This window comes from Mytilus edulis, chromosome 10 (genome assembly GCF_963676685.1).
Source record: "Mytilus edulis chromosome 10, xbMytEdul2.2, whole genome shotgun sequence".
Classification (NCBI taxonomy): Eukaryota; Metazoa; Mollusca; class Bivalvia; order Mytilida; family Mytilidae; genus Mytilus; species Mytilus edulis.
Window position 1 is genome coordinate 31,383,075 of NC_092353.1, and position 14,147 is coordinate 31,397,221.

At 33.6% G+C, this 14,147-nt stretch overlaps 1 protein-coding gene across 1 annotated transcript; it reads left to right on the forward strand.

Moving 5' to 3' along the window:
* Positions 1–5,732: 5,732 nt before the first annotated feature.
* LOC139492399 (high-affinity lysophosphatidic acid receptor-like) lies at positions 5,733–8,834 on the forward strand. Its single transcript, XM_071280603.1, has 2 exons — positions 5,733–5,817; positions 7,489–8,834. Exons 1-2 carry the CDS (start codon positions 5,809–5,811, stop codon positions 8,680–8,682), a joined length of 1,203 nt encoding a protein of 400 aa, XP_071136704.1. The 5' UTR covers positions 5,733–5,808; the 3' UTR covers positions 8,683–8,834.
* The last annotated feature ends 5,313 nt before the right edge of the window (positions 8,835–14,147 follow it).

A 14,147-nucleotide genomic window follows, 5' to 3' on the forward strand; every position in this document is an offset into this window, starting at 1 on the left:
TCCCTTTTTGGTCTCACCTTGGCAAAAAGGAAAGTTTCCAGCTGCAGTGATGTCAACAATGTATAAGTCTGTGATTAGGTCAGTTAATAGGGAACCACTAGTGGTAGATCATTGATATTTGGTATCCAGTTGTATTAGCATTGACAGATTTCATTTCCATGTTTTGGCCCCTCAGCCATGGTCTTATTGACTTTGAAACTGGGTTTCATCAAAATTGAATTCTTGGGGTTCTTTGTTATGCTGATTCTAACCATGTGTTGATATTTTGGATACTGGACCAATAAAAAGATCATATCTAATCATAAACTTTTAAGTATTAGACCACATTTATTCTGTGTCAGAAAGCTGTATGGTCGTATCAAGTTGTGTCCATCAGAACATTTTATAATGCAGTAAACTGAGTGAACATTTTTGTTTGGTATACATCTTTTAGCTTTATGATAACAATCATGTAAGGACATATTTGAGAAAACAAATGCATAAAAAACTAATTATTACACAAGTGACACAAGCAAGGTATTCAATGTGTCTAATTTGATTAAAATAGCATTTGTGACACACATGATTGAAGTACAATGTATTGTGTTTTGCAATAAAATTTCACACTTACAATGATAAGATATATATTTCACTTTTTCTCAAAGAAATGATGGGAAGTAATTACTGGTTGGATTTTTATCAATTTCCAACAGTTGCATTGTCACAGCTTTATATTTTTCTTGCAAAGAGGTTTCATTTTCTGTCGAAAACATGAAAACTTAAACTTGTTCACTAATCATGTAATGAGGTCGAGGTCAGGTGAAAACTGTCAGACAAGCATGACGACCTTGCAAGGTAGGCACATACTAAATAAAGTTTCTTTATAAGAGAAAAATAAACATTACAAAAAATCTGAACATAAGAAGACATTGCACATTGAAAATGAGGTCTGTTACAACAGTTTTCATCCAAGATCTTCTTCGCTGAAAGTCTTACACATATTGGAAGTATGCACCTCTGGTTACAGAAGTGATATAGGATTGTAGACATTGATGGGAAGTATACACCTCTGGTCACAGAAATGGTAAAGGATTGTAGACATTGATGGGAAGTATGCACCCCTGGTTACAGAAATGGTATAGGATTGTAGACATTGATGGGAAGTATACACCTCTGGTTACAGAAATGGTATAGGATTGTAGACATTGATGGGAAGTATGCACCTCTGGTTACAGAAGTGGTATAGGATTGTAGATATTGATGGGAAGTATGCACCTCTGGTTACAGAAGTGGTATAGGATTGTAGACATTGATGGGAAGTATGCACCTCTGGTTACAGAAGTGATATAGGATTGTAGACATTGATGGGAAGTATGCACCTCTGGTTACAGAAGTGGTATAGGATTGTAGACATTGATGGGAAGTATGCACCTCTGGTTACAGAAGTGGTATAGGATTGTAGACATTGATGGGAAGTATGCACCCCTGGTTACAGAAATGGTATAGGATTGTAGACATTGATGGGAAGTATACACCTCTGGTTACAGAAATGGTATAGGATTGTAGACATTGATGGGAAGTATGCACCTCTGGTTACAGAAGTGATATAGGATTGTAGACATTGATGGGAAGTATGCACCCCTGGTTACAGAAGTGGTATAGGATTGTAGACATTGATGGAAAGTATGCACCTCTGGTTACAGAAGTGATATAGGATTGTAGACATTGATGGGAAGTATGCACCCCTGGTTACAGAAATGGTATAGGATTGTAGACATTGATGGGAAGTATGCACCCCTGGTTACAGAAGTGGTATAGGATTGTAGACATTGATGGAAAGTATGCACCTCTGGTTACAGAAGTGGTATAGGATTGTAGACATTGATGGGAAGTATGCACCCCTGGTTACAGAAGAGGTATAGGATTGTAGACATTGATGGGAAGTATGCACCTCTGGTTACAGAAGTGGTATAGGATTGTAGACATTGATGGGAAGTATGCACCCCTGGTTACAGAAGTGGTATAGGATTGTAGACATTGATGGGAAGTATGCAACCCTGGTTACAGAAGTGATATAGGATTGTAGACATTGATGGGAAGTATGCACCTCTGGTTACAGAAGTGGTATGGGATTGTAGACATTGATGGAAAGTATTTACCCCTGGTTACAGAAGTGGTATAGGATTGTAGACATTGCTGGGAAGTATGCACCTCTGGTTACAAAAATGGTATAGGATTGCAGACATTGTTGGGACGTTTACACCTCTGGTTACAGAAATGGTATAGGATTGTAGACATTGATGAGAATCCTTCTACCTTCAGATTTCATTCTGACCATTAAATGACCCTCTTATATAGGTCTTTGTTTCATTGTCGAGCCTTCGACTTTAGTCGAAAAAGCGAGACATAGCGATTCTACATTCCGTCGTCGTCGGCGTCGTCGTCGGCGGCGTCCACAAATATTCACTCTGTGGTTAAAGTTTTTGAAATTTTAATAACTTTCTTAAACTATCCTAGAATTGTACGAAACTTTGACAGAAGCTTGTTTATGATCAGGAGATAGTATCCAGAAGTAAAATTTTGTAAAAATAAAATTCCATTTTTTCCGTATTTTACTTATAAATGGACTTAGTTTTTTTCTGCCAGGAAACATTACATTCACTCTGTGGTTAAAGTTTTTAAAATTTTAATAACTTTCTTAAACTGTCCTGGAATTGTAAGACACTTGGCCAGAAGCTTGTTTATGATCAGAAGATAGTATCCAGATGTAAATTTTGTAAAAATAAAATTCCATTTTTCCCGTATTTTACTTATAAATGGACTTAGTTTTTCTTCCAGTTAACATTACATACAGTCTGCAGTTAAAGTATTTAAAACATTTTTAAGATTCTTACATTAAACTAGCCTGGATTTTACCAAACTTGGACAGAAGCTTCTGACAATCAAAAGATAGTATCGAGAGGAATAATTTTATTGATTTTTTTCATCATTTTTGATGAGTGTGTGATTAACAGCAAAAGTAGGCGAGACACTGGGTTCCGCGGAACCCTTCTAATTTTTTTTGTCTTTTTCGCGTTTAATGACATTGTATATTTATAATACCATAGTAAATCATAGTACTGTTTCTACTTAAAGTGGTCATGTAGTACAATTTGAACACCAGTACTGTTTACCAAACAATAATGCAGTTCAAACTAACAAAGAGTTGCGTGCTTGTATAATAAATTGTAATAAATTGTACTCTTCGGTAAAGATTTTACTAGCTTGCAAGCTTTACGGCATCGAGTTAACAATTAACTCTTTCAATGAAAGGGTTTCATCTAAATGAATATAGATCTAAGAGTTAAATGATAATACATTATGACAATCGGATTTTACATTGACCAACAAATATGGGTAAACTTTTCTGTAAACTTTTCAACATTCAATATGATGGATGGGAATAGATCAACTACTTATTTCGTTGTCAAACCCTTACACATTTTAACTTTATGGGAAATAACTTCATAATTTCAATTGATATGTTGTTTATCGAGCCTGTAAAATTAGACATGATCCGTGCTAAATTTTTCTTAAATATAACCAATTCAACACTGTAATTAGATTTTTAAAGTAAATAATGGGTTTTAGTATCAGTTAACAAAACCTAACAAGATGGCACTGATAGATTGCTGCACATCATTCACGGTCTTGAATACTAGTGATACCGTTTGTTTTGGCATTTGCGGAATATCTTGTTCTTCTCTGACTGCAAATTGGTTCGACCTTAAGTCCATTGGATGTTGGATATATAGATTGCTATGTTTGTCTTAGAGACGTGATTTTTGTTAGATTTTATTGACTTTGAACTAGTTCCCAGTAACTGAAGTATTTTCTTAAGTGTTTTTGCTAGGTGTTTTTGTGGTTTGTATTGAACTGACGAGTTTAAACCCTTGTGAACACATTTTATAGCATGTTCGTATGTTGTGCTGTTACACCACTGTCCCGTGTGTGTGTGTGTGTGTGTGTGTGTGTGTGTGTGTGTGTGTGTGTGTGTTGGTGTGTGTGTGTGTGTGTGTGTGTAGGTAGGTGTGTAGGTGTGTGTTTGTGTGTGTGAGTCTTTAGTCAATAGCATGTAATTCAGAGATTGATGTGTGTCGCTGCATATTAATACATAATCAAGAAGATAAGAAGAAATTAGTTTATGAAGTAATTAAACCATTTTTGAAACGTTTCTGATCTGCATAGTAGACAAGTCAGTTTTTACAATGTATTGATATAATCATTTCAACAGGCTTAAAATATAGTTGACCTATTGCTTAAGTATCAAGACACAAACTTAACCAGGAAAACTCAAGATTGTCCAATGAACAAGAAAAATGAGGTCATGGTCAGATGATAATTCTAGATAAACATATATATACCTTAAAACCATTCCATACACCAAATATAGTTGCCTATATTATTAGAATACCAGACCATGCTACCTGCCAGTCGGACATGAACACCTTGGAATTATTCTGAACACCAAATGTAGTAGGCATCTTGCTTACAGCATCTGAGGTAAGGACTTGACGACGAACATTTAACCTTGTTCACTGATTCATGAATGAGGACGAGTTCAAGTGAAATCTGTCTGACGGGCACTGAAGGTTTGAACATACCAAACACAGTTATCCTATTACTCAAAATAAGAGAGACATTGAGAATACTAAAAATCTTTACCGTTTTTTTTCAAGTAGTCACTGAACCATGAAAATGAGGACAAGGACAATGGTCATATGACAGACGGAAGATTGATACCATTAGGCATCTGTAAATAAAGTATGAAGGATCCAGGTCGTCTACCTTCTGAAATTTTTTAAAGCTTTCGAGAGGTATGTAAAAACGCCGCTGCCGCCGAATCATTATCCTTATGTCGAGCTTTCTGATACAAATGTCGCATGCTCGACACAAACTATTCGTTGCGTTTTTCTTTTTTTTTATTATTGTGCAAAACAACAGCTATCAAAAGAGAACCAGTATAGTATTACCCTTCCGGTGCGTCCGATTCACTCCGTTACGATTGGAGTTCTTATTAGTCCAGTCATTCTAGCCAAAATATGACAAAACCTCTAACTAACATCATAATGTTCTTCTAGTTTTCCTCGCTGGTTCTGGTGATCTGTTGAACATAAAAAAAAATCGAGAATGTTTGGACGAATGGAATTTTTTATTTTGGGTAAAAACCTTGGATTTTTTGTTGAAAAATCGCTGAAAACTGGAAATTTGCTGTGACTAAAAAATAAAAATAGCAACCCACATAATTTTTAATCAAGTCAACAGATCTTATTACAACAATGATTTTTTTTTAAAACTTTGATGAACTTCAAAGTACAGGAAGTTGAAAACTTTGGGTGAAAACCTTGGATTTTGATTAAAAATTGCTGAAAACTGGAAATATGGTAAACATCGTGACGTTTGATTGTTCGCTGTTGCCTTTTCTTGTTTGCCCACGAACCTCTACTTCGTTTCGTGTTTTTATCTTGGTACCTTCCATCTATTATTATATACCTTTTAGAACAGGAATAGCAGAATCGTGACCAATGTACTAACGTCACAATCTTTATTAACACACGACTGCTTAATGAGAATTGTACAAAGGAAGCGCATCATATCACTGTCATAATCATTACGATTTATTTAATCTGGAAAATCTGTGGAGATTGTCAATCAATATCTTGTAAAGGTTATCATACAGGTGTAATCATAGTTCTAATTGCCTGAATTATAAACCATCTGTACGTTTATGGTATTTATTATTCCAGGTCGAGTTTGTATTTCTCTTATCTCGTTCGAGAACACGATGGGATGGTTAAGGTAAATACTAACATTTCTGACAAATTTTATTTCATTTCATAGAGCTTTTTTCTTTGTCTTTCATTTTACATCACAAACATAATGTTTTATTAACTTTATGGTAAATTATGAAGGTACATGAGACCAAGATGCTGACCATTGCATGAAAGAGTTTTACATTTTGATACGGTGGAGAAAAAATAAACGCTTAAAAATTAAATTAAATCTCGCGTGTTTCAAACGGTTCGACGTTGATTTTTTTTGGCGTTATTGTAATGATTATGTGGTATGTAAGATGACTTATTTCGCGTACCAAGGCTTGTGCTAGCATTTACAGAAAAGTGAAGATGTTGAGCTCTAGTAGAATTTGTCGTAGTGTGTGTTGTATACTGTAGAATAGTTAAAATTTAAATGAGGAGATACCAAGGGGCGAGCAGAAACCACAAGTCGAAGTAAATCTGACAAACCCATACACGACCAAAAGGTACAAAGACAAACCATAAATCATACAACATTAGTGACCAGGGACAGTCTATACTAACTATAAGTATCGAAAGTCCCTGATTATACCAAGCATACACGAAAGATAGAGCACGGCCACCACGAACCAATCTCATTAAAATCCGATGTTCTGATACGCTACCCTCCACTAACAGACCACGAACCAACAAAAACACGGGAGTGAACTCATGTGCTCCGGAGGGGTAATTAATTCCTACTTAAGGTGGTATGGGTGTCTTCCTCCATCTCTGATTGTAAAAAACAGAGAATCAAAGGTCCAGATTTTCCACCAAGTTAGCAAAATTTGATGCAGGAATGCAGATGTTTAATGTACATTTTCATTTAAAAGTACCAATTTATAAGAATATAACTTCTAAATATTGATATTTTTGCAAATGTTAATTATTTTTGGTTGTTTTTATCTTTTTTAAAAATTGGCATTTTAAGGGGAGGTAACTCTAAAAAAGTGCATTTTCTGAAGGATTCTGTATGGAATTTCCCTATTTTGTATTTTAGCCGGAAAAAAACGTACGGTGACCCTATCTTTTCTTTTGATATTCTCAAAGCAGTGTCTGAAAGCTATCTTTTCCTGAAGTATTTAACAATTCTATCATTTTGTTTAGTTTCTAATCACAAAATAGTGTTTTTTCCTGTATAATCCATACAAAATGTGTCATTTTGTCCCGTCCTGTAGCTTGAGAAAATGCGCAGTGACCTATCATTTTTATTATATTTTTCAACATGTATCAATAGATACAACGTTTTGGCAAAGTATGAACAAATTCTATCATTTTTATTTTAGACTCCCATACCACCTTAACTTCTTTATTTTCATGATTAACATCTGAAATTATCCCTATAAGGACACTGTCATACTTGAAACGGAGAATCTCAGATAACCGACGGGAATGTAATTAATTTGCCTACTTATCGTAGCTATAGCAATTACTGAACAGGTATCATGTTGACTTCGTTTATCAATTCTATTCTCCGGCTTAGAGATAATAATTTCTGCGTCTTATGTCAGATCATGTTTTTATTATTCCAATTTGCTGCTTCTGTAATATCAAACAAAATATTTTTTTGTTACAGGATTTAGAAATGATTTCATATTTTTACAATAGAATTCAATGCAAGTATTAAATTTTTTTTTCAAACAATAACTATTTTATTTTGTGTTTTTTTCTTCAGTTGATTACTTTTGCACATTTCTTGGATTACCAAAAATATACTACTCAAATGCAAGAATGTATTAACACTACATATGGAAACCAGACGACTGCTTCGTTATCACTCTGCTTATCACCCGACAGTCATCACACATCTGGAATACCAATACTGTCGACATTCAGCAAAATATCAATTGGAACAATATCCTCCTTTTTAGTATTAACAGGATTTTTGGGGAATGCTGTTGTGTGCTTCATTGTTTACAGAAAACCCCAGATGCGTTCTGCTATTAATCTGTTGCTTGCGAGCATGGCTCTTAGTGATATTGTTATGTCGGTAGTATGCGTTCCATTGCCTCTAATCACAATAATCCATGGAAGGTGGATTTTTGGTGATGTCGTTTGTAAAATACAAGCTTTCCTAGTGGAGTATTTGACTTCAGTTGCCATCTTGATTTTATTTATTATGAGCGGAGACAGATATATGATAATTGTTAAACGACGAGACAAGCTGACAGCAAAATTTGCCAAAATATTAATACTATTGGTTTGGACTATACCGTTGGTTACGTCACTACCACCTGCTGTTGGTTTAAGTGACTACAAGCTATTCAGTGACCACACTCAATGTTCACTTGCAGTAACGAACAAAACATATGATATCAGCTTTCTAGCTATTAAATTTACACTAAGCTTTGTTTTTCCCATCTTGTTAACCGGATATGCTTTTAGTGCTATAACAAATACTGTTAGAACAAATTCATTTCGTATTGACAATCATCCCGATACGGAGGTATCTCTAAACATAGCTCAAATGAGTGCTACCTTGGGATTTATACTTATTCCGATGAAAACAAAACTTGATGTTGACGTCAAATTCAAAACTCGGACTTTTAAAACAATCATGTTGTTATATGTTTTAGTGATTCTATGTATTTCGCCTTATTCTATCAATCAAATTGTGTCCAACACTACCGGTCTGTTCCAGATGAATCGAGACACAATATTTCTGTGGATAGCTTTTAGTAAAAGTTCCATAAACCCCGTGATATACTTCTTCCGGGTTAAGAAGTTTAAAGAAACATGTGAAGAATTCGTGCCAATATGTTGTCGGAGTGTAAACATCAATGTTTTATCCAGAAGACGTGTCAATCCAAGCTCCCTTTACCAGGTTAATGGTGATCAATCCATTGCATCTATCAGTTCTACGATATAGTTTATCAAGCATAGATGCGGGAGATATGCGGAAAACCAATGTCGGCTTTATACAATATAATAGAACGTTGTGGTATTACATTGTAATTTTGTGCCTTAAGTAAATTGTCTATTTATAAGAAGAAGCAAATGGCCACTAATGACTATCTATGACATAATAACTAATAAAGTGTAAAAAAAAACATCCAGTCATACTATCCACACTGATCTGTGTCCACACTTGTATAGTGTCAAAGTAAATTTGGGTAAAAAGTTTGATGACAATAATAATCATTTAAACAAAACTTGTCACCAATGTCACTAACAATAACAATAACAAACCAAATAGCGCAACGAGAAACTGCAGATCAGATTCTTTTTTAAGTAAATGTGCGTTATAAATGGTCAAAACATTACTTTGTATAAATGCAAATTTGTGAAAACCTCAAGAGATAAAAAGAAAACCGTGTAACACTTATAACCTTGTCTCACGTCTATGAATATCTAGGAATAAGATAAGCACTTCTCGCGTAAAGCAACCAACAATCAATCAATCAATCTCGTGTTACTGTCAGACATTTTTTTGAAAATCATTGCAACTAGATACAATAAATTGGAGCTGATATAATGAGTGAATTTGTATGATGTTTTAGACTTGCTTAGTTTAATGAAATCAGCGTTGCTTTGACATCGTCAACATGTTCATCTTCAAATGGATTTACTGTACCAACGACAGTTTGTTTAACATACAGAAACACTATTTTCTTTCGGAAAATTGAAAATCAAACGCCTCTCAAACTGAAAATTAAGAAGAAAAAAAATCATTCCAAGATATTTTTTCCATCAATATTCTGTAAACTCAATATTCATTAATACATCACACATAATACATAACATCCCTAATACAAAAAAAAAACTTTACTCTGTATATCTGCTTAGGTAATTTTTTTTTATCAATGCTCTTTAACAGCTGTCTTAATTATTAATTAAAGTCTAGTCCGTAGGTTCTTGCATACATCGATTACATCTTTTAGTGATATCAATATTTGTCATATATGTAAATTATTACAGATTAAACTAGAGGCTCATTGGAGACTAAAACGCTCACCTTCAAAAAGTAACGTTAAGATCGTTAATTGATCAAAAAATTATGGAAACTTAGAAGTCAACATACAAGATGAAGTACCTGTCATAACAATATTAAGTAAATGATATTCAGGAAATTTGAAAACTTTTACATTCCATGAATCTATACAGCACTGGCTTTCGTTGTCAATGTAATGGAATTTGATGTGGCTGTCATACAAGTCATAGGTTTAGTTAGTTATAAAACAAGGTTTCATCCACCATTTTCTATATAAAAAAATGCCTGTACCAATTCAGGAATATGAGTTGTTATCCATTCGTTTGACGTGTTTGAGTTTTTGATTTTGGCATCTGATTAGGGAATTTCCGTTTTGAATTTTTCTTAGAGTTCACTATTTTTGTGATTTTACTTTTTTTTTTTTTTAGATATTTAGGTTTGAACGTTTTTGTAAACGTGAATGCGGAATAATCCCACTTCGGACACAAGCAATTGATAAGGACACAAGCAATTGATAGTTATTTTCATTTACCATGGACACAAAGAATGGTGAAAATTGCATATTTTAAAATATCGTACAAGTTGTTGATCAATATCTTAGACTAGCTTTTGAAACAAGAATGCACACGCTGAAATGTCTCGCCTTCTTTACTAATGATTGATATTATGTTGATAGTCCTAATTATAAAGCTTTCTTACAACTGTAAACTTAATTAACCAAGAAAACAAACATTGACCAATGAACCATGAACATGAGGTCAAGGTCAGATGAACCATGCCAGGCAGGCATGTACAGCTAACAATCCTTCCATACAACATATGAAGTTGACCTATTGCATATAGTTTAAGAAAAGCAGACCTAAAACACAAAAACTTAACACTGAGCAATGAACCATGAAAATGAGGTCAAGGTAAAATAAAACCTGTGCGACTGACAAATAGATTATAAAATATTTCCATACACCAAATATAGTTGACCTATTGCTATTAGTATTAGAAAAAAGACCAAAACTCAAAAACTTTACTTTGACTGCTGAACCATGAAAATGAGGTCAAGGTCAGATAACACCTGCCAGCTAGACATGTACACCTTTCAATCATTCCATACACCAAATATAGAAGACCTATTGCATACAGTATAAGAAAAACAGACCAAACACTAAAACTTATCTATAACCACTGAACCATGAAAATGAGGTCAAGGTCAGATGACACCTGCCAGTTGGACATGTACACCTTACAGTCCTTATATACACCGAATTACTAGACCTATTGCTTAAAGTATCTGAGATATGGACTTGACCACCAAAACTTAACCATGTTCACTGATCCATGAAGTGAGGTCGAGGTCAAGAGAAAACTGTCTGACGGGCATGAGGACCTTGCAAGGTACACACATACCAAATATAGTAATTTAACATTACAAAAAAATCTTAACTTTTTTTTCAAGTAGTCACTGAACCATGAAAATGTGGTCAAGGACATTGGGCATGTGACTGACTCCAAGAACATTTAGTTGCTGTTGTCGACATTTCTGCATAACAAATAGGCAAGGAAACTGTTTCAAAATTGCCTTTCACTATATTTCCTATACGATATATACGATTGCAATAAAAAATTATGTCTTTTTATTATCATTCTTAATCCCATTTAACTCCTCTAAGTCCTTTAAATTTTGAAGATATGAACTTCAAAACCTTCATATATATTTGGACCGAAATTTGACCGTAAGGCAGCAACCATTTGATTTTCTGGGAGGGGGGGGGGGCAATCTATTTTTTTGGCGACAAGTCGAAAACAATTTATTTCTTTCAATTTTAGCATTACATATAGTGGCAGCTGAGGGTGAAACAAACAAATTTTTTTTTCTCAGTGTCAAAAACAAATTATTTTTTTCTTCAAAAACTGGAAACAAACTTTTTTTTCCAAAAAAAACCATAGCCTCCCCCTTATCCAAATCGATACCAAACAAGTAACATTTCTAAGAGGACATAACATGCTTTGTTTGTATACTTTCCCAAATCTAGATAAAGCTTATCTATTATTATTTATTATAATTAAACAGTTTTAGAAATGTGATTTGTCCAATCAGTGTCAATGGGAACTATATGCATATAATGCCACATGCGATGTTTGCCGCTATTCAACACAAAAGAAAACACATGATAGATGCAAAATGATGACGATAACTCACTATGACCTAGGAACCAGGTTAGCTCAAAATGTGTACATACCAAACAACTGTAAAATAGGGGAAAGGATACCACACAATTATACAGAGAGCAACATTTAATATGCATCAATTTGGTTTAACTTCATCCCAAGCTGCTATATATGTGAATTTACAAAGATAACATCAAAGCTAGATTCATCCTTTCAGAGAGTTTTCATTCTGAAAAACATGGTGGTCGTTGTCTTTTGAAATTGAATTTCATTTACTAGTATTTTGATGACAAGAAAGATGTCTAGTAAAGAAAGCAACTATTTGACCGATCTAGATCGTTTGAGGAGAGTTAACTGCATTCAATATTTCTGATAACAGAAAGTAAAGATATCTTTTCATTTAAAAAAAAACTTCCTAAGAAACAAATTTGGAATTAAAAATGCAGCCACTTATGGTTTTTGATAAAATATTGCAAAAACATATAATCTCAAATAATTCAAATTCATTAGTAAGTTGCAGCAATTATTCCCTTGGCTTGATATGTTTCATTAAGAAAATCAATTCTAGACTTACAAACTCTGTTTGAAGCCCAACATTCTAATGTTACTAAATAGAGAAACCATTATCAACGGGTCGGAGTTTGACACATGAAGACATATTGGACTTTAGTAATAACACTTGATACGGTAAGTGCATTCATTAGTTCTTAGGAATGATTTCTTTGAAAATCAGACCAATTAGACACCCTTTTTGGCACATCAACATATTGAAATTTAGCAATAACACTTGGTAAGTGCCTTCTAAGGAACATTTATATATGTTTTTTCCCCATTACACTTCCTCTGTTCTTCAAAAAAGGCACTAGCTGTCAAATTCATGTTCACCGAATTGACTCAAATTCTCATATTTGATTTATAACATACTCAAATATGTATTTGATTTATGTCTAAAATAATCAATTTACAATGCAAAGGTTTGATAATATTTATCAACATTCCATGTGTATTTAGTCTAGACGCCATCTAATTAACCATTGTGGTGACCTCCAAAACTGACCATCATATAACCCCATATAAACATAAACATAGATATAAATAAATAGAAAACGCATGCTATTGGCTTTTTCTAGGTCTGTTTGATTTCATATTATCGGTTACAAATTTTATGTTAATCCTTGTTTTTACTTGTATAAGAATGTGTTTTTATGAATGGAATCAGTATATAAAATGGTTTATCCTTGTTTCACTTTCAATGTTGATATTCTTTTCCTTTTAAAAACTGAACACGCCAAACTCATGCATAAGTTATGCATGAGATTGGCGTGTTCAGTTTTTAAAAGGAAAAGAATATCAACATTGAAAGTGAAAAAAAACTGAACACGCCAAACTCATGCATAAGTTATGCATGAGATTGGCGTGTTCAGTTTTTAAAAGGAAAAGAATATCAACATTGAAAGTGAAACAAGGATAAAACATCTCTAAAGGGTTAAATTGAAGTTCACATGAAAACAGATGCCATGAGGTCTAATTATTTTACTTCTAAGGGAATAATTCATCAGGGTTGTCTCTTAGCTTATTTTGACAAAATTGAACCAAACTGTCTTCTAAAAACAATTATTTTTTTACTATTTCACTTTCATCAGACATGGTAGACATTGAACAAAAAGAATCATATCTTAATTTTTTTATTTTTTGGATTCATCATAATTCATTGGATACCAACTTTTGTGGATTTTGTGGGTATAGGTGAACCAGGAATTTAAATGTTCAATGATTTACAAATTTTCTTTAGGCTTGTATACAGACTTCTGCAAAACCACAAAACTATATATCCACAAAAATGTAAGTATTCTTTAATCCAAGAAAATCGGTACCCACGAAAATAAATGAATCCATAGTATTTTGTCGCTAATGCCCCTTTAAAGTAAATGAAAGGTTATTCCAAGTGTCTCATGATAACTTTGTCCTTTCCAATTACCAATTGGCACTAACATAAAACTACACTGGAATATATCTGTCAAGTTTTGGTTCAATTGTTTCAGCTTTTCTTGAGAATGTAATTTTCACAAGATCAGCCAATCTAAAATTACAAAAGGCTTTGGAAGCCATATTTGTTGAAGAATCAAAGGGAGCATACATGCAAGATTTGGTTGCATTCTGTTCAGTAGTTCTTAAAGAGAAGATTAAATTCTGATAAGTTAACAGACAGGCAATAAATGATAAAAGAATATCAAAGCACA